The sequence below is a fragment of the Lissotriton vulgaris genome, chromosome 9, assembly GCF_964263255.1.
Source record: "Lissotriton vulgaris chromosome 9, aLisVul1.2, whole genome shotgun sequence".
In the NCBI taxonomy this organism is placed as follows: domain Eukaryota; kingdom Metazoa; phylum Chordata; class Amphibia; order Caudata; family Salamandridae; genus Lissotriton; species Lissotriton vulgaris.
Genome location: NC_141697.1, coordinates 1186515430 through 1186539734, shown reverse-complemented (window position 1 = coordinate 1186539734; position 24305 = coordinate 1186515430). Strand labels below are relative to the sequence as shown.

At 49.2% G+C, this 24305-nt stretch overlaps 1 protein-coding gene across 6 annotated transcripts in view; it reads left to right on the top strand.

Moving 5' to 3' along the window:
- TMCC1 (transmembrane and coiled-coil domain family 1) overlaps positions 1-24305 on the top strand; it is a 485716-nt gene that overhangs the window by 446548 nt on the left and 14863 nt on the right. For 4 of the 6 annotated variants that reach the window (XM_086939244.1, XM_086939248.1, XM_086939250.1 and 1 more), the window contains one exon: positions 18196-19112. In XM_086939244.1, coding sequence (XP_086795370.1) covers positions 18196-19112 — 917 coding nt within the window. Of the gene's footprint in view, positions 1-14311; positions 14421-17051; positions 17174-18195; positions 19113-24305 lie in introns of those variants that run through there. The other 2 variants (XM_086939247.1, XM_086939249.1) reach the window with 2 other exon arrangements.

Here is a 24305-nt window from a genome sequence, read left to right as displayed (position 1 = left end):
CCTTTCTTGTTCCAAGCAGAGTGTACCATCCCAAATGCAGCGAATGTAAGCATCATCCATGTGGTGTATCTACTGGGACATGGCGAGTGAGACTGCTTTGTCCCAATCGGGTATTTATCAAATGTACAGCTTCTCTGTCCCACGAGATGAGCTACTGCCCAGATGCATTCCCGCCACACTCGATGTTGCATAGGAAAAGTAATCCTGCTCAGCCCTTTGCATTGTGTGGTTTCACCAAACCTACTAATGTAAACCTTCCCTGCCCCCACAAAGCCTGTAACTGTTCAGAACAACTAATGGAAGCGTTCTTTGCTCCGTGCAATATGTAACTGCTCGTATACAGCGAATGTAAGTCTTCCCTGTGCCATGCAGGGTGTATGTGCCCAACTACAACTAATGTAAGACCAAACTGTCTTGTGCAGTGTGTGCCTTGGCAGACGGAGGGTATCCATGCTTATACTGATCTGTTCAACGTGTGCCTTGGTAGATGGACGGCATGCATGCCTATACTGTCATGTGCAACGTGTGCCTTGGCAGACGGAGGGTATGCATGCCTATACTGACATGTGGAACGTGTGCCTTGGCAGACGGAGGGTATCCATGCTTATACTGATCTGTTCAACGTGTGCCTTGGTAGATGGACGGCATGCATGCCTATACTGACATGTGCAACGTGTGCCTTGGCAGACGGAGGGTATGCATGCCTATACTGACATGTGCAACGTGTGCCTTAGCAGACGGAGGGTATCCATGCTTATACTGATCTGTTCAACGTGTGCCTTGGTAGATGGACGGCATGCATGCCTATAGTGACATGTGCAACGTGTGCCTTGGTTGATGGACGGCATGCATGCCTATACTGACATGTGCAACGTGTCTCTTGGCAGACGGAGGGAATGCATGCCTATACTGCCATATGCAACGTGTGCCTTGGCAGACTGAGGGTATCCATGCCAATACTGATCTGTTCAACGTGTGCCTTGGTAGATGGACGGCATGCATGCCTATACTGTCATGTGCAACGTGTGCCTTGGCAGACGGAGGGTATGCATGCCTATACTGACATGTGGAACGTGTGCCTTGGCAGACGGAGGGTATCCATGCTTATACTGATCTGTTCAACGTGTGCCTTGGTAGATGGACGGCATGCATGCCTATACTGACATGTGCAACGTGTGCCTTGGCAGACGGAGGGTATGCATGCCTATACTGACATGTGCAACGTGTGCCTTAGCAGACGGAGGGTATCCATGCTTATACTGATCTGTTCAACGTGTCCCTTGGTAGATGGACGGCATGCATGCCTATACTGACATGTGCAACGTGTGCCTTGGCAGACAGAGGGTATGCATGCCTATACGGACATGTCCAGTGTGTGCCTTGGCAGATGGAAGCACAAACCTGTGCAATAAGTACCTGCTCAGAATCCAGAAAATGTGATTTTGATCTGCCCCATGTTTTCTGGGACTGCTCAAATTGTGTGTGTATACATAAACCTGGATATTGCCCACTGCATGTGTCTAAAATAACTTGATGCTTGTGACTCTTTACTGCCCCAAATCCCACGTTAGGGTTATAGCCAATTCGTAATTTTTAAGTGCTTCCATTTTCTTCGACCTCTGTTGTCATCTTCCCAGATCTTCTCTTTATTTGTGTGATTTACGTCATCTATAAGGGCTTCTTTTATTTCTGCTCATTTCTCTCCACGGCCTCCGAAGTCGTCCTCAACAATAACAATTGTACCTCTTTATAAATGCTGCGGTCTCTCTAAGGGACCCTCTCCCTGGTCTGGAGACACCGTATCCGTTTATGCCAACACTGTTACCTTTCCTAGTTCGTAGTTTGGTTACTAGATTCCAGGTGTCGTCGCCCCCCCATCTCCCCCTAATGTCTTCAATCCTCTCCGCATCTGTCAGTAGTAGGTGCAAACGGGTCTTGCGGCCCCGTCCACTCTGCTCATGGCTGCTTGAGGACCACCCGTTGAGTCCGGACGGTCTCTACTCCGTGTAGAAACAGAAGCTGCAATGCCCGATGTAGTCTGCTTTCTATGAAGAGCGTCATCCCTGCTGCTCCTGCTGTGAGGATTATATCTTCCAAGGAGAGTGGTGTTCCTGCGGTCATTCATTGGGTGGAGATTCATCTCCTGTAAACGAATACAAACTAAGGGGTTCCACAGAGCCGGACTCCTCCACTTATTCCCTGGCCTGTCACAGGAATGGCGCCGTTCCATTAGAAGCTATGCCGCCACCCAGACTATCCACCATGTTATTTCTACATAAGGGCATAACGTAGCATGGCAGTATGCCAGTTATAGCTCCCATTGAACCTCATATCAGTGATAACAGCAATATCTGATCATCTTCTCCCTAGCATGCGTGAGATACGTTATTTATGGCCCTAGGACCCAGATCCCCCAGCATGCTCCCCGCTCCCTCCTGATAACCTGACAACCCACATTAAATCATCAACAGAGATTTGCGTGGGTGTAAAATGGCCATGTTTAATATTTGACATTTCATAAACATGACAAGGCATTTCATATTCATTATTTACAGTAATCAACACAATTTTATTATTGACTTTCCAGATCTTCTTCAGCCAGATTCTAGTCCTCCAGCACTAAGGGGCCTTCCAGCTCACATCTTAAATGCAGAGCATCCACGCAAGGTGCAACCCACCTGCGCACATGAGGAGTGGGCCCCAAACCTCTGATCCTTGTCCGCCTTCTCCAGGGGCCCACCCTCAGACCACCAGGCAGACCAGGAACCCAGGTGGCTCGTAACCTGTCGCCCTAGCCTCCCCAGCCGGGGCCATATTTTCCAGCGGAGAGCTTACCGTCTCCCCCCTCAGTGCTGGCCTAGGGAGTACGCAAGGGGGACTCCCGTCCATTCCGTCGGTCAATTTTACTGTTCCAAGGTCTTTTTGCCGCCACAAAGGTGACCCGGGCCCACAGGTCCATCACCTTCCCCACCTGCGCCCTGAATGACCGACGACAATTCCACAAATCAGGTATCCGTACCAATGCTTGATAACTGTACTCCATCATTGTGATACGTTACCTCACCGATAACTATTCAGTGTGGAATGTGACGCGAGCGGCCCTTCGCTGAGCACAACCCGGTCCCCCAGGCTCTTGGCCACTCTCTGGGTCCATCCTTGTGATACGTCACCTCACCGGAAACCATTCCGTGTGGAATGTGACGCGAGTGGCCCTTCGCTGAGCACAACCCGGCACATTCCCCCTTGGGCCGCCTCACCGAGACATTCCAGGCCCTTGGCCGCGCTCAGGGGCCCTCCGCCCTGCGAGGTATCATGCCCGACCATGCGAATTCTGCCAAGGGCAAGACCCTTCCCAGCCTGGCAAACTCTGTTAGCGTACCAGCTACGACCGTCAGGGAAGAGTGCCCCAGTACCCCTACCACCTTGGCAGGACACCCTAATGAACAGGAGAGAAATGGAAAAATCAGGCACAGTCATGACCAAATTGCAAACATCATTTATCAGCCACCCAGGCTTGATACGAAGGCAAAACCAGCCGACCACCAGTATCCCATTTTCCTCACAGTGCTAGCTGATGAGCCTGCCTTTGCTGTTACGGCTGCTGCCCCAATTCCAAAAGGAATCAACTGATGCCGCTGGATCTTTAGAGCAAGATTTTTTTGTGCCCCAACCCATGACGCACCTGCTGCCGTACAGTTACCATTAGGGCAAACAGGGCCCCTTGACGGCCGGAACTATCTTGCGTAACTCAAGCATAAGGAATGTACTGCTACCATCGTAATACTGGTTATAAAGTACATAGTATAAAATTACGAACCGTATTATACAGCCTGATATGGTTTCAAAGCCCTATATTGCTTAAAACGTATAAACACATCCCCTGATGGAAGATGGCAAAAAATGCTCAACTGGTGCCTTTTAAAATATACCTACCCTGATGAACCTGAATCTAGTACGAGGGAAGGACTAAGTGAGGAGTGGCCTACATTTAATAATTCTCTGCCAGGAGTCTATCCACGAGTCTATCCCAAGATTCTCTACGCGATTAACCAGCTCCGTACAACTGGTTTAGAATGAAGGAAGTCTGTATCCCACTCACAACCCTAATGTGTTCTTTATATCCTGTGGGACCCCCCTCTGAGATGGGTGGGCCTCTGCCCCCACTTCCCAGCATCCTGGGTCGGTGCCCTCTACCAGTGTGCACCATCGACGTGCCCGGTAGCTGGCTAGCAAACGCCCATTGCTCAGTAATACCTGCACAACAGCAGATCATCATCTTAACCATATAGTCATGCGCACTCTGTCAGACTGGTCCACCACTGGCTACACCCTGCCTTACCCGAATATTAGTAGTACAAAGCAGGCGATCTTATAACTTAGTATAGTCAACTGCCCTCTATCACCATATGTGTAATGCTTGAGAAGCTCGCAGGCTTGGGGTCTTCCCCATGTCACTGCCAGTGTTTCCTTCTAGAAGCCGTCAGTATAGCGCTGACGTCCTATGGAGATATGAATGTGGCATGGTGTGACGACAGTGCTGCTCAGATGTAGAACTGGCGGAACTACAGTCCCTTTGATGTCTGCACCAGGGGATTCCTTGCTTTGGGGTCCGTTGCAGATTAATAAACCAAAGTCTCTAGAAGAAAAACGTTTCTGTTGATTTTTCTCGAATATGAACCATTGTCTCTGGTGTCCACTGATGCCCTAGGCACTGGGGCACCAGGGGGCAAAACGGACCAGTATTGTGTAAACCACCAGTCATGGATTGTTTTTTCCTGATACCCCAAGGATACTTAGTTCTTTGGAATGTCTTCATCCACATAATGGAACCAGACAACATCTGAGGCTCTGTCAGTTGCAGCTGGAATTTTGTGGCATCTCACTGTTAATGGTGGGAAACGTCCGGGAGGGGAGGGGAGGGGGGGGGCGGGGTGGGGGGCAGGGTTGTGTAGATTTCCACTCGACCCGGTCAATATTTGCAATTGTTGTATCCTGAACAGCGACTTCTAGTTGCTGTGCCTCAGTGTGAGGTTGGATACGGATCCGAGGGCATGGCACATGGTTTGGGCTCTTAACGTGCCACACAGATATGGGTCTCTGCCCCGTTTCAGTATGTTGCTGGTGGCTGTGCCTGGAGACTTGGACTCGGTGAGTGTAATATCACTCCATTGCCTGAATTGTGTGAAACGTGCTACTCAAAGCAGTGTTTTGTGAAATTGGGAATGTAAGCCTGTTCGGTCCTATGCAGCGTGTACCTGCTCGAGGTTGGGATTGTAAGCCTGTCTGTACATTGCAGCCTGTGAGTACACAGACAGAGCCAGTCAGTCCGTTGTAGCGTCTACAGTGTGTGCCTGCGTGTCTGTCTGTCTGTCTGTGACTGCCTGCAGTGTGCCGACTTGTCGTTTCTGCGGATGCTGCAGCCCTGGGCTCATGTCAGTTTCGTGGCCCGCGGGCAGAGATCTGGTCGATTTCCCTTTGTCTTTGGCTGTATCCTGCCCCCGTCCCCGTAGTAACAAAGGAGCCGAGCTTCATTCTCTTTGATCAATGCACACTGGTCTCAGTCCCAGACTTGGCAACAACCTGCAGGACCGGTTCAGGAGGGAAGGTTCCTGGTTGCGAAGAAGTGTGAGGTTTCTGTTCCTCCCTCCCTCCCTCCTGGCTCTTGGATGTAGAGGTTTAGTCCTCTGATGGCTCGTACGGTGTCCTTTATAGCACTAGCGATCTTCGCTTCTGATGAGCATAATAAAGCATGTGGTCCTTCAGATTCATTAGGGGAATAAATGAGGCCGTCTCTGTACTGCAGTGATCATTTCACACACAGGTGAGAGCTGTCCCGTCCAGTGCTCACTGCCAGTGCTTTGTGCCTCACTGGAACTAGGAATACCCTATATAGAGGATCTAATTAAAACTGAACCAGTGATGCTGTGGCGGCGCATTTGGACATCTGATAAGAATGCGCTGACCCAGTCCATCATTGCTGACTCGATGGCCCTTGATAAATCCCTTAAAGTAAAATGGCTCGCTTATGTAAGAAATTTCTTCAAAGATCTAGGGTTAGAGAACTACTTCCTTGAACCAGAGTCTATAATGGACATCTCGTAGAGAGACCTTAAACAATTAGCTCTAAGACACTTGGAGTCTTTAAGATTGGCATCTGAATCACTAAAAACTGCGGTAGTCCATGCAAATATGGTACAAATAGCCCATGGCATTCATCCGTATCTGACACTCCAAATATCAACATACGAGAGAATGCTAATGACTAGATTCAGGCTGAACACTTTTTTTAGATTGGTTACGTTTCCACTGAAAAATGTCTGGAAAGCTACTCTCCCACCTTGTCCGTGTGATGGACTATCAATACAATCCAATCTACATGTGATTATGCTTTGCAAATTCCACCAATCGCATAGAAAAATGTGGTTACTATCAATATTGAGGAGCTGGGGACTGAGACAATGCAGGCCCGCTCTTCTCAGACTCCAAATGCTGGAAACTGAAAATGTCTGTTATTTTGTGAGCAACTTTTTAAAATGTATCATGAAGCACAGGAAAAACCTATAAATATCCATATTAACGATATCCTGAGCTGATGTAAATGTAAATGTATTTGAGCTTATATAGCGCACAGCTACCCACAAAGGGTTTCCCGGCGCTTGCTTAGGGAACCCGTCCTGGTATTCCCCTGTGAGATAACCCCGGCAGGGTATCCACAAGGTGAAAGCCAGGCATCCCGCCGCGAGGGGCCGTTGTGGAGATTAAGCAAGCTATTGCCCAGAGTCGCAGAGTGTGAACCCGTGAGTCGAGAAGGCACCGGAGCGAGAATTATCGAGTCCGTGGAATTTTGAGCCCAAGACCCGCCGAGGCGGGGAATTGAACCCTGGTCCAGGGCCGATCTCAGCTTCCGGGTCTGCCGCCTCTAACCCCTGAGCCACACTTCTCCACATTTAATGTTTTTAATTAATTCTCTCATGTTTAATTAGCTCTCTGTATGAATTTTATTGAAATTGTGTGTTTTTCCTTTTTTATTTATGTAAAAATGTAATGTGTATTATTAATTGTCTCTTTTATGGTTTTTCCTTTGTGAATAAGCCGAATAAAGAAGTTTATATATATATATATATATATATATATATATATATATATATATATATATATATATATATATATATATATATATTGTGCCTCACTAGGGGCGATCACTTGCACCACCTGAAGGTGGGAGTGTGTGTGGGCTGGGGGTGATGTTGGAAGCATGTTAATAATGTACACAGAGGCGAGTTGGTCCCTTGGGTCTACCTGGTTTCAGCCTGTGGCTTTGGTTGGCTCTCACATGTAAGTGTCATAAGGGTGCCCCGCCCACCTCAGCTCAGACCATTTCCAGCCCCTGATATGTACCAGGGTTCAGCAGTGGATGAAAGGCAGGTGGCTGCAGCACAATCCTGGCTTAACAGCTGAGAGTCTGGGGGGTTCTGGAGGAATGACAGACTAGTCCTGTTCACCCCTTTTTTGGTGCCACCATATCCCACAGGGTCCAGATTAAGAAGAATGGCATGTGGGGGCGCAAGAGATTGTGAGGCAGATTCTGCATCTCGTTCCGAAGAGGGACTTGGTCACCACAAGAGGGTCATATATTACAGTGTCCTGTAGGTTCATTTCCTCACCCCCCTAATCCTGTGTGTCCCCTCTTTTTGAAATACTACTTGGTGAAAATTGATGTTCATGTCCAGGACCCACTCTCTTGGAACAGTCTACTTTAGCCCCTTTGTTTCATCTGACATTGGCCCACCTTCTTATCCCACATCTGTGTGAAGGTCTCTCGCCTTCATATTTGGGGTCTCCCTCGACCAGGCTGTACTGCGCGTGGGAAAGTTCAGAAATGTTCTCCCTCGGTGGACCTTCTCCACTGTCCCTGGAAACGTTTGAAGCCTTTCGTGGGTCATCGGTTGTGGGATGCAGTGAATTGTACCTATTTCAGATCATTATTTACTTCTGACTCAAACCTTCTGCTCTACTCCATTTTTGCCACCCTTTTATTATTTTTTGTAGTTCTTCTTAGTGTGAGCCTGCCATATCCAAGTTGGCTCTGTGAAAGAATTACTAAAATGAATATTTGTTTTCAGTAAAACAAAAATAGGACTCTAAAGCCAGCCTATTAACTAGTCTCGTGTGTGGGTAATTACTGAAGGGAGGCTACTTAAAAGCTTAGAGGGTTTTTGCATGTGAATCACTTAATGAGGTGGAATATATATTAACCCACTGACTGTTGCTTTTCAAACACAGAACTGTTTATTGGAAAGAGTAAGTGAAATACTGGACTGTTCCGTTTAGTTGTCTGTGGTATAAAAAGAGAATAATGTTGTAGTTAAGATTGTACAGTTTTGCAGCAAGCTTTGCTTTTGTGTTGGAAAAAAAAGTATTCTGTGTGTAAAACGGGGAAATATTTGACGCTGTTTTCTGCATGATGCAACAAACAGGGACCAAGAAGGATTGCAATAAGGATGTTCATGTTTCGTTTACCTTTCATCAATCGAATGATGATTAAATAATGGACAGCACAGGAGGTCTGCAGATTTATTTAGGGCTGCCTTTATCTAAATGCAATGTCAGGCTTGGAGATTAATTAGCTACTTGGAAGGAAATCCGGTGGAAGCTAGGCCTTCCTTTGGACGAAATCCATATTTCCAAAGTAATTAAGTCGTTTCAATGAAATATTGTGAATATTTCATGAGTATGATCTAATCATGTGACAGAGAAGCACACTCACATATCATCGTCCGATCACAGGACATAAACGTCATCTCCTACGCCGATGATACCCAAGTCATTCCCTCCTTGGCGGACAAATCAACCACAGCCAGAACCAACTGCATGACCATGGTAGCAGACTGGATGTGAACCAACTGCCTGCAGCTAAACTCCAACAAGACGTTAAGTACTGGTCTTCGGAAACAAGAACTCCCAGTGGGTCTCCACCTGGTGGCTGTCAGAGCTAGAACCAACAGCTACACCCACAGACCATGCAATAAATCTAGGGATCATCCTAGACGACAAGATCAACATGACTGCTCAGGTCAACGCAGTGTGCATCTGCTTCCACTTCCTATGCGTGCTGCGAAAAATGTTCAAATGGTTGCCTCAGAACACCAGATGGACCATTACACAAGCACTCCTCACCAACAGACTGGACTGCGGCAATACTCTCTACGCCAGAATCTCCAAACAACCCCTACACAGACTCCAGAACACCACTGCAAGACTTGTACTCTACCTCCCACCCCGCACCCATATCACACCGCACCTCAGGGAGCTTCACTGGCTCCACATTCACAAGTGCAGCCAATTCAAACTTCTCATGCACACATACAAATCCCTACTCAACACAGGACCAGACTACCTTAATAGCCGCATACACTTTCACCAGACACCTACTCTCTGTCTAACTCTCACACATTCCCTGCATTCGCAAAAGCAAAACTGGAGGTTGCTCACTCTCCTACATTGCACCCAAGACATGGAGCGACCTCCATCAGAGCCTCCTCCACAATTCTTTAGTCCAGCAAGAAGCGGAATATCTGGCTCTTCGTATAAGTACCTTGGGGACCACAGATTACAAAGCTGCCCAAGTGCCTGGATACCCTCATGGGTGATTAGTGCATAATACAACCACACTGAACAAAACCCAGTTAAAGGTTAGCTGGAATTTGCCAGTTATTGTATGCGGCTCCCTTCACATCTCATCACCGCCAATATTTTCTTCTTAGTACTCTGGTTTTTTTCTGTGCCATTGGCAGAGTGGTTTTTTTTTTTTAGCACAGCACACAGCCTGAATTATGGTGTGTGTTGCATACCATAACTAGTGATTTTTGGGGGTTCCCGGCTTATCGCTGAGCCATAAAGTAACCTTAAACACTGTCTTTTTTTTCTGTGAGGTTTTTTTTTGTAATCATTTTATTTCCCCGCTGTGTATTCATTCAGCACTGTTTGCAGCTTTTAGACAGTCCCTATGGCCAACCCATCGCATGTGGCCATTGGCTGTACGCAGCAAAATTTGGCCACAGGGTGCCTGGGACCTGCAACCAACCTACCACTGGCGTCGAGCTTGTTCTTTCTTCTGTTCCTGCAGGAATGTCCCTTACTCATACTATTGCCTTGACTAGAGGAATCATATCATTGTCAAAGTGCCAAATAAATATAGTCCTCTGACCCCACACCTCTGGTCCTCGGTCACAGAGTTTGTAGGTTACCATCCAGGCATTCACCATCTCACCTGGGGATGGCTAAAGCACTCAAACTACTCACGCTCCTGCCCATCAATACCCACACTGTGTCTGCGATCTGACGAAAGGGCCTGCAGATGTGGCATACCACAAAAAAGTTCAATATATTCAGTGCCTATAAACCCCTCTATTCCCACCCAAAAAAATGTACTTTGCTGTCAGACCACACATAAATGAACAGGGAAAAGGGACACAACTTGAGCCTATGAGAAATCAGTCTGTGCTCTCAGTACAGAGCCTGCAGACTATTGGCTAAGTTTTGTCTGTGGTGAGACTGCGGCTTTGAAAAATAGACTGTGGGTCCATGGACACAACTGAGATTTTTTCTTTGGTTACGTTGGTTACGTTGTGTGTGCTGTGGGAACCCCCCCTAATATTGTCTGGGTGTTCACTTAGTCCCTTTAAGCAGACTTTGGACATGGGAGACCTTGTCCCTCACAAGAGAAATTTTCTCTTGCTGCAAATTAATTGGAGCTTTCAGATCCGCAGTCTCAGTCCTGAGATCGTAGAACCAAAATAGACTAAGGAAACAGCAAACTTCTCATCGAATGGGAGGCCGTTCTTTCTTTATTTTTTTAGTCCGCTGACAACATAGGGAAAAGTGTCGACCCTTTAAATGCCACCCTTTTTACACCAATATCTCAAAAACGAACAGATTTACATAAAGATAACAAAAGCCCACTTAATAAAGTTTTACTTTCATGCCGAGTTTGGTATAAATATGTTCAACCTCTTTTTATCGTGTTCCCCAAGCTAACACGGTCCTGACGAAAGCAGTAGATACCTTTTGGATCGAAAAAACTGCTGAAACATGTTGACCTAAAGTATACCATTGAGTAAGATATTTGTTGAAACTACTGTTTCTTTGCACTAAGTCTTTTAATATTGGAAGTGGTATGCTACCAAATAAAGTTTTTTTGCGTCCACTCTCCAATTTTAATATAGCACATTTCTATCACTCACACTTTTGTTTTTGGTGCACTGCTTTCAGTTACTCGCACTTGCCACCTGGAAAGTGATCTAGTCCTATTACACACTGGGCTATACACTATCTTTTGAAGGTGGTGGTAACGTGAGTTCTCCACTCTGTGAAGTCGCCCAGATGATGAAAAGGGCAGCATAGAGCGTATAACTGATGGAAACACTTCACAGTGTGAAGTATCCTGTTGTATTCCATTTTTATAGGATACATGTATTCAGGTCTAAATTGACACAGTAGACCAAGGTAGATTGCTCTCAGACTCACAGTTATCTTTTTGTAATTATATAGTGTACATAGGGGGCTATAACTGTGTGAAGGTCTATAAAGATTCCCCTGGACCCTACCTCCACCGTGTTTGTTTCTATTGCATTGCAGGTATGCCTTGCAGTCATTGGTGCATGCAGCTCAGTTCTGTCTTGCAGTCATTGGTGCATGCAGCTAAGGTCCGCCTTGCCGTCATTGGTACATGCAGCGCAGCTCCGCCTTGCAGTCATTGTTACATGCAGCGTAGGACAACCTTCCATTGGTGCTGACTGCGCAGATGGGAGTTCCAGTCTCATCGCTGCCATCAGGTCTTTTCTCCTGGTCCTGCTATTGATGGAGGTCTGCGGAAAGGCCTGTGCAGAATCAGTGTTTGGTACTAAGAGTTCTGTTTATTCCCCTAACACTGTTGCTTGTACATGTTAGCCGAGAACCCCTTAGTGTTCTTGACTTGCCCCATTGGCAGTGGTCATCGAAAAGTTAGTTTGCTGTGTCAGCTGGCTAGAGGTTGGTACTTGTATACAAAATGACACAAATCACCACATTAATTGAGAAGAGAATTAAAACTGAGGTATTTCTTTGAAGAGGGGTATTTGTAATACCCCAGCAATAACAGAATAGTTACAATGAAGTACAGTCCTTGCAACCAGAAATGCCTAAGCCAGACACCTGAAAAAAAACAATCCATTCAGAGGAGTTACTCCAGCAAGCAGTGTGTTGAGGGAGTGCAAAAAGGCATGCATCCAGTGGAACCCTTCCTGCAGTGAGTAGAGAGGGTCCCATAATCTAGCACGCCTCCAGTTCAGACGCCATCACAGTAAGACATAGTTAACAGCCCTGCGAGACGGTCTAACAATCCATAGCTGGCATCTATGTAGTCTGTCAGATCTAGAGACCTTTCTCTAGGCTGTATGGTGGTTTTATGCCATACTGGTTGTTATGTAGGAGGCAGTTTTGATTGGTTTGTGCAGTATCGTGGTGTTTGCTGTCTCGGTCATCATCCATGGAGTAGTAAGTGTGTGATGTGCCGAGGACAGGGAGGTTGTTTAAGTAGTGGGAGGATCAGTCTTGTGTTGAGGCTTGGGCCATGTAAAGCAGGGGTCTTCAAACTGGAGGGCAGGCCGCCCTGGTAGGGGGGGGGGTCGGGTCACCAGGCTCTGACCAAAAGAAGCATAACTGTGCTTTGTTTGAAAATGAAAAAAATAAGCAGCAGTAAGTGGCTCTGTATTGGGCCACCTGACCCGAATAGTATGTTTGACAATCATGTTTTTGATTGCATTTTCAAAACAATAACAGAACATAACTGCAGTAGGCCTGGGCTGTAAATTTTGCGTACCGTGGAATTGCCAAAAATTCTGCTGCTTAGTGCAATTTTTAGCTTGTTCGTGCTTTCAAAATGCGTGTACGCTAGATATTTCTACCAGAGCACGAAAACAGCGTTCGCAAACTGGAAAAAAGCATCACGAATGGGCGGAACAAACAATTCCGCGTGTTCGCTTAACTTTTGCATGCTCGTGGAGATTTTTACCGTTTCGCTGAGCTTTGCGTATCGCGACTACGTGCACCCCTAAACTGCAGTGTGTAAATATGGGTAGACATATTTCTGAGACGGGCCCTATTCCTACACTGATGTAGAGTGTTTCTGAATTACAGGTCATTCCCTCAGTTTGGGTTGGTCTTTGATTTTCTGTGTACTGCTTATTGTGGTCTGGTCTGTCCTCCATCCTGTGCTGCTGTTGAGTGGCTCCTCTGACGTGGAGTGCAGTCCGCGCCCCTGCAGATGTCCTGTGCAGAACTCCAGTCCTGGGTCGGTGAACCCTTCTCACAGAGAGGCAAGTGTGAGGTAGTCAAGGGGTTTTCCCCTCTCAAAGTCCCTAGTCCGAGCGGGCCACCTGCAGGCAAGCACAATAGAAACTGCCATCAGAGCCTCCCTCTGCAGCCACTCGCTCCCGGCTGCATCCCGATCCATCGGTATTGTGCTCACCATCCCACCCCAGTTTAGACCCAGCCATATGCAAATCAGATTCCAATGGGAACAGTCCAGAGCGAACTCCCAATACAGGTCCGCTCTGACCCAGACCTGCTCCAATAGAAACGGTCCAGCGCGAACTCCCAATCAAAGTCCTCTGAATCGGACCCGATCCAATGGGAACAGTGGAGCCTGAACTGCCAGGCCCGGCACTCTCTGGGCCGGAACCCAAGACTCCCAGGTATAGCTTGGTTGACAGTGTGCATGGGCCCCACATAGGGCGACGTACTAAAGTGTACATACAAAGCGATTTAAGCGACATCACTGCACTGGTTCCAGTGCACGGCTGCTGAATCAAACCATGGGCGACCTTAGACGTCGTGTCTTCTCCACTGCCACTGGAGCCAGGGAGTGCTTAAAATACAAATATCCTGTTTTCCCACAAGGCCTGACTCTCCGGGAGGAGTGTCGTCTGTTTTATTAAAGGGTTTACCCTACTAAAGCTGCTGTCGCTTTCAGTTTCGAGTTGAAGTGCTTGGAACAGAGGGGACTCCCAGGCGCTGTATGCAGGATCATAGGTCCCGCGCGCCCCGGAACCGGCAGTGACGCGCGCCCCCGGATCCCGACCCAGCCCTCGGGGTGCATCCCCGAGACTGGTCCAGTCACATTCTCTGCCCCGGGGCTTCCCAGGCGGTGAGGTCACCGCGCGCCGGCCCCACCTGTGCATGCCGCGCTGACATCACGGTGTTTACCTGCCAGGCCCGCCCTTCTGGGGGCGGAGCCAGGGCTCCGCGAGCCCCGGTGTCAGGTGCGCGCTCACTCGGCTGCTGTGAAGTCCGGGGCCGGTGCTGTGCCTGGAGCTCCGGGGCCTCCGCAGGCATGTCCCAGCATGCACTGGGAGAAGCTGCTGCGGCGCCACAAGCGCACGGTAGGGGCATTCATTCATGCATTCTCGAGGGGAGGGAAGGGGAGGGGGCGCGTCTGCGCCGGCTCCTTGTGGCCGCCCGCCCACCCCGTGTCTTCGGGGTTACTCTACTATCAGTGTCTTCCGCCGCTAGCCTCCGAAGTGTGGAGGCCGAGCAGCGACACTGCACGCCCGGTGCAGGGAGCCCCAGCACGGCTCCTTCCGAGGCTGCCATGACTGTGAAATAGGCTCATCCCGGGCCTACCGGGACAGTCCCGGGTTTCCATCAGCTGTCCCGGCAGATTTAAGATAATTTGTCTTCTGTTCCAGTTTTCAGAGAACGGAGGACTTTTGAAAACTTGGGGGGAGGAAGTTTTTGTGTGTTCCAAAGCAAGACTAGCTTGCAGCTGTTCTCCCAAAGCAATATAAGAAACAGGTGTGATGGTGGCTTTAACAATTGCACTTTATTTCCTCAGTGCCTCGTCTCTTTCTTTAGGTTGATGTGTGAAGATACTCTGCACTTCTTGGCTAATGAAACATGTCATACCTTTTATTATAGCGAAATTACCCTGTTTGGGGGGTTTCTAGATGATGTCACCCTACTGCTGCCTCCATTTAGCAATAGCCCGGCTGACGGTAAGATGGCTGGCCGTGCCAGCTGTGGCGAGGGTACACCCCCTCCCCTGAGGATTTTGAAGGCCGGTTTGGAACAATTGTTTTTACATATTACATGATCATTAAAGGCCCCCATTGTGTCAAACATTTATAAATAACATTTTAAACTTTTGACAGGGTCACACAGAGCAGTTGAAATATGTCTTGCCCGGGACCACAACAATCCTTGAACTCACGCTGGGATGAGAGATTAAGGGGGCGAAGGGGTGGTTAGAAAGGCAGATACTTTTAAATAGATAAGTAGAATAGATAAAGGTCGAATAGAGAGAGTTTATTTTCACTGGTGATGTGCCCACTTTGCCCACTTTGCCCGCGTCTCTGCACACAGACCGGAGGTACCACGCACATTCCGATGGGTCTTGCTCCAGTCCAGAGTCCCCTGCACTGAAAGGGCCCAATTATGCCCCCGAAGGACGCCTTTCTGGCCACATTATGAAAGGTGGGCGAGCTAGACCTGATGCGGTTTACACCCGAACCTTGTGCGAACAGTGAAAGTCCGGGTAACTCCAGTGAAAGCATGCCCTGCAGCTATTGAGAAGTGCACGGACAACGCTTGTTTTGGCAGAAGGCTGTGTGGGTTTTGTCAAGTTGCAGGGCTGTGGTGGGGAAGGCCCTCTATTGAAACGTTGCCAGTTAGCAAGCACTGGTCATTTTTAGCACCCTTGTGGCAAGCGGGAGGCAGAGCCCAAAGTGGTGGCGTGTCTCCTCCAGAGTATGGTGTCCAGACATGCCCCCCCACCCGGAGCAGAGAGAGGTGTGTGGCCATGGGGTCCCGCGGAGCTTCTGGTGTCGGCCGTTAGCCGTCACCAGGCGCCCCCATCATGCTAGTGTGCGCCAGTGTGATGCCTTGCCCTCCCCCACCCCGCCCAGCTTTGATGAATCTACGCCGGTGTGAAGAGGGAAGCATTGTTTCCTGTGCTCAGGGCACGTCTTTAAGGTAAATAGGACCTTTCTCCATTTCTGTTCAGATTTACAAAGTGCTCAGTGCGTAGACTTCACTACTTCAGGGCTACAAACAAGGCCCGACTGTGGAAACTCGTCTTGACACTGAGCGGTCAGAGGTCAAACAGAAAAATCGTAATGTCACATCTTACTATTACGTTGACATTATGTGAGACGGGCTCACAGGGAACTGTCTTTTCTGTCTCCACTTATGATACCACTGTATAAGCGAATCATTTTTATCCTCACCGGGTTGAAAGGTGCAGGGTAGACGTGGCTCTGCAGCGATCCTTGAACCCGCCGAGCTGCCGAGGCACCGCAGCTTCAGGGCGCGCTCTGCTTGTTCTGTGGTGTCTGTAGTGTTACTGAATCCCCCCGTTAGAGCCTGCGTTTTCAGCGCTCCTCTTTCCGCGGTCTTAGCTTGGCCCGTGGATGAGAGCCGCTCTCCCTTTTCCAAGGTAAATGCATGGCAGGCTTTCTGCCGAAACATGACGCGTTCCTGTCCATTAGTCAATGATCCGGGCGAAATATGACACACAAGGTAAGTCCTTCCGGGACTGGCTTCTGTGTGGAGCCGCAAGGGTTTCGGATATTTTGCAGTTTGAAAGACGAAACTTACAAGTGCATTTGGCGTTCAGAATGACTTTAGAGGCCAGTTAAACACGATTGCAGACGCGGCTGCAATTAAATGTGCGCGCTTTAACAGAGAATTCACCACTAATCCTTTACTACTCGCCGAAAAGCGCTTCGACGGGGTAGTAAGCGCTATATACATTAAATTGCATATTCCACACTTAACATGCTGCCGGACTGAAGGAGCAAAGTGCCTGATAGGATTGAAGAGGAGCTGTTTACCGCCCGCTGTTGGGGGGCAGTGACTCATCACTTGGTGGTGAACAGCCTAACATCTGAACACCCCTGGGCAGCGATCTCATTACTGATTACGTCACACTCGGCAGGAAATCGGTGCAGTGATTTCACTAAAAGTCATGCGGGCGTGTGTATACGAGAGCAGTTTTTGTGGAGTTTCGCAGTGGTACAGAAGTCCGGTGGGGCGGAGTCCCCCTCTGCTGTGCTCCGCTTCATCGGGGGGATGAGGGCCCCCGTCTTCGGTCTCCAGCATGAGGTTCCCGCGCTGCACCCCGGTGGGCACTGCCAAGGTGCGTATCTCGTAAGACCTCTGCTGTACCTCCTCGGGTGCTCGCTGGTCACACTCGGTTTTTGGAGGGGTGGGCGGGAGTGATTTCATTAAACTCTAAACTGCGTGCTGGCGTTAATTTCCAATGGGGCTTCTCCAGCTCACAGCCTCAGGGGCTACGACGATCGACCCCAAGGTTTGAGAAAAAGGCTTCTTTTACTGACTAATGACCCCAATGACTGATGGAGAGGTCATTCAAACCCCCTCCTTTCCTCAGAAGGCGCCTCGTCTTTCTTGAACAGATGGCTGGGGTGGTCGGGCTGTTTGAGGGCGGCGGTGGCAATCGATAGCTCCGGTGGCTACTTGAGTTTCCATTGAGAGGTTGGTTTGACCAGAGCTGATGCCCAATCGATGCAGGTTGGCATGCTTTGTTCCGGAGGTGACAGGGCACCTTGCCACTGGGGCATTATCTCCACACATGCCTTTTCACACCTGATTTATCAGTGCTTAATTTGTAACACAACAAGGGCCAGGACCCTAGTCAGGAGGTCAGTGCAGCTTGATCCACCCTTGACCCCTGCTAGCGCCACCAGTGACCGAACCAATACAACTACTAACCACCACACTCTTACAGGTGTGACATTCAGACTATTCCATGGCTTGGGTGGCAGGCATTAGTCATTTTTAATCTATGCTCATTTAATAAACAACTGTTTTTGTGCTCATCTCTAAATTAAACAGACAGCGCCACCATGTGGCAAACTGTCATACCCGCCAGCTTTGACAATTAAGTGTTGGTGCCAAGCACCAGAAACCACCAGCTCAAATTAAGCACACCAATACTGACTGCATCTGGTTTCTGCCGCCCCATGTGCTTTGAATGCTCTCTACGCACACATGTGAACACTGCAGTGGTGACTGTTGGGCAAAGCTTTCTGTGCGTTTTGAAAAGTCAATCTTTTTAACTTGCTGATGCATTCCTGCCTGGCGTTTCTTGTCCGAGTGACCTGTGATTTGCTAATGTTCTTTCTCCTTTCTCCGCAGATTGAGAGATTGGAAGGAAGCACCCTCGCCCAGACCAGCCTCATAGCCTCCAGCACCGATGGCTCCATCAGCGCGGACGGCGTGGACGGGGTCCTGGACCCCCAACGCACCCGGGCGGCCATCACCCACCTGCAGCAGAAGATCCTCCGACTCACCGAGCAGATCAAGGTGGAGCAGACCGCGCGCGACGACAACGTGGCCGAGTACCTCAAGCTGGCCAACAACGCCGACCGCCAGCAGGGGGCGCGCATCAAGCAGGTGTTCGAGAAGAAGAACCAGAAGTCGGCCCAGACCATCCTGCAGCTGCAGAAGAAGCTGGAGCACTACCACCGCCGGCTGCGGGAGGCCGAGCACAACGGCATCCCGCGCCAGACCAAGGATGTGCTGCGGGACATGCACCAGGGCCTGAAGGGCGTCGGCGCCAAGGTCACTGGCTTCAGCGAGGGGGTGGTGGACAGCGTCCGGGGCGGCCTCTCAAGCTTCTCCCATGCCACGCACTCCGCGGCGGGGGCGGTGGTCTCCAAGCCCCGGGAGATCGCCTCCCTCATCCGGAACAAGTTCGGCAGCGCGGACAACATCTCCAACCTGGACGAGCCATCCATGGAGGACGGGGGCAAGGCCTTGGGTGTTATCTCCAACCTGCAGCCGAGTCCCAAGTACGGCAGCGAGGAGGACTGCTCCAGCGCCACCTCCGGCTCCATGGGGGCCAACAGCGCCGCCGATGCTCCGGGCGGGGCCTGCAGCTCCAAGTCCAACACCCTGGACATGCAGAACTCTGGCTTCGACGTCTTGCTGCACGAGATTCAGGAGATCCGAGAGACGCAGGTCCGCCTGGAGGAGTCCCTGGAGGACCTGAAGGGCCTCTACCAGACGGACTACCGCCTGATCATGCAGACGCTGCAGGAGGAGCGATACAGGTACTGGTCTTTGGGCACTGGGGCTGGGATGCACAGATAGGAGAGGTGCAGGTACTTGTATTTTGACAGCAGTGCTGTGTGGCGATTGGCATGTGTTAATGATAAGAAACTTTAATGCTTGGCTACAAGAAGAGAATTCAGGTACTTGTGTTTTGGCACTCTTGTTGTGTGGCGGGTAGGTGGTACATGCTGATGAGAAGATTTATCATTTGGCTACAAGAGGAGAGATGCCAGTAATTGTTTGGGCACTGGTGGGTGGTACATGCTGATACGGTTTGCTGTGTAGAAAATGCGATAAGAGACTTGCTTAGGTAGTTTGGAGAGACTCAATTGATCGTTCTCTTAACTCTCCACCAGCCGTTTAAAACGCACTATCAGTCTAAGAGAGGGGCTATGAAAGAGGATCATTTTTTTTTCATCTCACCAGTCTCTGTGCATGCACTTCTACCTACTAGTCAACACATGCTGCCAGATATGCCTGACTGCGCTCCACTAGCCTTCCTACCTCTGTCTATGCATCCCCACCTGCTACTTAGCCGGATCTGGTGGCTCAGTGGACTAATGCATCCATTGCAGGGGCCTGTGTTCGACCTCATGGTCACAGGTTCACATCCCGGCGGGTACACTCAGCCTTTCATCCATTTGAGGTCAATAAAATGAGTACCATTGAGTTGGGTAACAATAAACATCTGTTATTCAGCGCCGGGACACCTTCGGGTAATCGTTCACTTTACAAATACACTATTGTTATGTTATGCTGCCAGATACGTGTGACCAGGCCTCACTAGTCTTCCTCCCTCTGCCTATGCACCTCCACCTGCTGGGCGGCACGTGCTGCAGTCCAGACATCTCAGACCACACCCCCACAGCCTTCCAAGATCTGCCATGCGCCTCCACCTGCCAGCCCATGCATGCTGCCTGTCCAGACTTCTCTGGCCCGCCCCACCTTCCATCCTACCTCTGCCTATGCACCTCCACCTACTGGTCAAACCATGCTGTAGTCCAAACGTCTGACCACACCCGCAAAGCCTTCCAAGCTCCCCCAATGCACCTCTACCTGCTAATCCACGCATGCTGCCAGTCCAGACGTCTCCACGCCCCTCTTGGCTTCCAAGCTCTGCCCATGCACCTCCCTCTGCGCATAAACATCCACTGCCAATTCAAACTGCTGAATATGATCATGCATCTCAATCCTTAGTAGTTCTACCTGGAAGCAACTACCAGCCCCGCAACCCATGCTGCCAGCCTGGAGAGCTGTCTTGGTGATCGTTTGCCTCCCCAATCTTTTCCCCGGTGCCTCCACCTGCTCGTCAGTGTCCACTTCTAATACAGTGCCAAGGCCATTACATTGCAACTGGTGTACCTCAGTCCTGCATTGCTGTGTCCGCATGACTTCTTGACCCCTCTCGTGTGCACTGCCACCTTAGTGCAAAGTCTGTTACCAGCTCACAGCATCTCAACATGACTGTCCCCGCCTTCTCCCTTGCCATTCACTGCCAGCCTAGTCTAGGAGCTCTGAACGGAGGTGCCCCTACACTCCACCAAGCTCTGATGGCGTTCCTTTGTCAGTCCTGTAGCCTCCGTCGTTATCCCGAACCGTTCAGCAAGTAGATCGCAACCCTATTTATAGAGGTAGGCGAGCCAATGAAAGCACAAGTCTGAAGCCCAACTTATGCTGGAACCTCGAGCCCATAACGAGCCAAGCTTTCATGTGGCTACTTCCTACCTGCCAGGATGTGGCATTCAGGTCGGAGCTGTCGGCTAAAGAACTGGTGAACCAGGTTCAGGTCTCTGCTTCAGGTCAACATCCTGTGGTTATGGACAAATCGCTTAATCTACCCATGCCTATAAACCATGCATGTGGCCTTGAGTAATGTAACTGGCGCTCGTGTAAAGCACTTCAATACATTCCCGTCGAGTTTGCGGAAAAGAAACGAAACTGCCAAAAACTCACTAGGTGGTAAAAACAAAACCTTAATGTAAGGAAAAATTAATTGATACCCATTTACTTGACTGGTTTGTACAAAGTGAAACCAGAAAATCTGGATAAGTATCAGCTTCCCCTCTTAAGTTGAATTATGTTAGGCAAAAAACAATTTCACCAAACCTCTTTTTTTTTTTACTTCATTATTGGATATGCAAGCTCTTTCAAATATGTGAGGTCAGTCTACCAGTTATACAAAGCTGTAACTTTTAATAAGTACTTTGCAGTGATATAATGTGCCCTATTAGTGTCAAAGCATCCACATGGTAAAGAAATCTACTTTTTTTTTATTTTGAAGAGACTTCATCATATGTTACGTCGTGTTTTTTGTACGTCCACTTCTATTGGCTTATATATTGCGCCTAAGAAGATGTCAGAGTATCACTGGGCCTGTAAAGAAAGAAGATGGGGAGAGGAGTTGGCCTAATGGCTAGGACGGTCGACCTAAAATCTGGGGAACTGGGTTTGAGTCTTGGCAATGTCGCTGAACATCCTGTGATTCTGAGCAAATCACTTAATCTCCCCGTGCCTAACAAAAATGAATGTGTCCTTATGTAACGCAACTGATGCTATGTAAAGCGCTCTGATACCCGATTCGGGTCAAGTTTGCACTATATAAAACTCTATTTAAAAAAAAAAAATACACTGAAAGGAGCAGCGATAGGCGCAACGGATAATATAGTTCTCCCAAAGTGAGCAGGAGAGGTGGAGAAAGACCTGGTCCAGGTATAAGAGTACCCTTTTTTCATACGCAGATGATTCCTAAATCATGGTGTCCATATCATCTAAAGATCATAATGCTGAAGTTTAAACACCTGTCTTTTCCAAGTCTCATCCTGCATGAATGCTAATTCACTAGATAAGACTGCGGTCCTGCTGGGGAGCAACCTCCCTAACCAATAGGGGCCTCATCCATGACCCGGCCATGGGTGGCACTCCCTCTCCAGGACCTGTTGTAGAAACCTAGGGGTCTGGTTAGACGACTAGCTTCACATGAGCCATCAGGCGAACAAAGTTGCTGTCACTGCTTTGGCATTCTTAGATGGCTTAGGACAACTCTTGCCTTTCCCTTGGTCTCCGCACAGCGAACTGTAGTCCAGGCCCTTGTTATTTCCAGCCTGTACTGTGTCAATGTTCTGTACCGGAGTGCCTCGAAAGCTTTGCTCGCATGTCTCCAGATGGCACAAAACACCGCCATGCGCCTTCTACCCTGCCCCCACGTTCTTGCTTCACAATCTGCCTTGGCTACCTGTTGAACGTTATGTCCAATTCAAAGCTTTATGCGACATGCATAGATGCCTTTCCAGTACTGGGCCTTAATACCTGAGCTCTTTATTGTCTCGGTATGTACCAAAGCACTTGCTTCGCTCAAGCAATCTCGAGCTGGTACCTGATCCCAGAGTTTGGAAATCCACCAAGGAGGTCGTGTTTCGCGTATCTGGGCCCTGAGCTCTGGAATGCCATGCCTCAGGCTTGAGCCTGTAGCTCACTCGCAGGCTTTCGAAAATTGCCTAAAACCCTGGCTGTTTCTACCTCCCTAACTCCTAATGACGGTGTGTGACATCTGGGAATATCTTGGGCTGACACGTGTCCGTGGTGAGCCCAGCGCTGGGAAACCTCTTCTAGGTAGCCAAGCACCTAATAAATCACTTATAATAATCAGACGCGCAACACCCATTGGGCTCACAGGGCTTCAGCCCTCCCCCTCCCGCCGTGTGTCAGCCCGGGCAGAGACAGCTTCGCGCGCTGGCGAGCATCTTTGCAGCCGCGTCAGAGTACTTAACTTAACAGACCATTAACTTGTAAATGAGGCTTTTGTTGTGTGTTCACCCCATCTTACAGCCACTCTGTCCTGGTCTCTCTGGGTGCAGTATGTTGCGCAATTCCAATGTGATTCACAGAAGGCCCGAGACAGGTCGGTCGTTTTGTATTTTTACTGCACAGTAAACTTGTTATTTAAAGAGATTGGCCAATCGAGTTTCTACCAAGCTCTGGCTTTGTGCTCCCCACGTTCCCGTCAGGATTCTCTGCAGATAAAAAGCTGCCTCTCTGATGACATCTTTTGTCGGGTACCCGCGCCCCATGTTTTTGTCAGTCGAGAGAGGGTGCAGTGTGAAGTTGAAGGGGCACCGCGGGGTGTTCCTGCGGGGCTGCCAAGATGCCGAGCTCTGTAAACGACGAACTGCTCCAGCCCAAGTTTTTTGTCTTTGGGGTCTGAGACTGAAAGTCCTGTTTTTATAATGAAATAAACAAGGCAGTATGTCCCAGAATCGAAACCAAAGCTCTGGACTGGAGCAGCTCATCACACATGGGTCTGGGAAACAGGGCAGGGCCTGACTGTATCAGCTGGACAAAAAGGCATTTGGGGACCGAGACGCTATAGCCAGGCTTGCCTGCACAACCAACGTGACTGTAGCGCCATCTGGCGAATCCCCGGAGCCTTGCACTCGAACACAATACAGCCCACCGTGGTTCCGAGTGCCCATATCAATGCGCCATGGTGGCACAGGCCCTGGGCAACAGGGGGGTTTCGTCGGTGGGGCAGCTGTTATACTACTCTTTCTCCAGCACTGGAATATTTGGGACAGCGCTGTTTTGCCCACATTTTTCTGAGTTTTATTTACTATTCTAACTCCAGTCTTGGAATATTGAAGCTTTACATTCTCCAAATAATGTAACGGAGAATTGAAATGTAATTTAACTTCTCGGCGTGATCCCGGCAGCTCAGAGAGCCGAAACACGGAGTCCCATAAACTAAATCCCGCTGGGGCTCCAGCCCATGCTGTGACGCTTCTAGGCACTACACCAGCACCGAGGCAAGTTTGTTAGGACATGATGGAAAGGCCTGGGAATATAGACCCGCCCTGTGCTGCTAGATACACTGATGCAGCAGAATCTGCCGGCCACATGGCTGCCAGGAAGCAGGGTGACGCCTACGGTGGCTCTTCAGAATCAGGCCGAGCCCCGATGCACGCGCACCTGCTCGATCTTCGAATTAGAAGCTATCTGTGCAGAGAGAGTATACATCAGTCGGCAGCAATGTATTATCTGAACGGTCTAGGTTCCACCTTGTATTTTTTTCACTTTCCATCCCCTTCCATTTAAAATAAAGAACACTGTGGTCCTTTTGAAAGAAGCAACATAGATTCGAAGCCTTCTATTGTATTGCACCTATGCATGAGTGGATTTGATTTAAAGGAGTGGGCGCT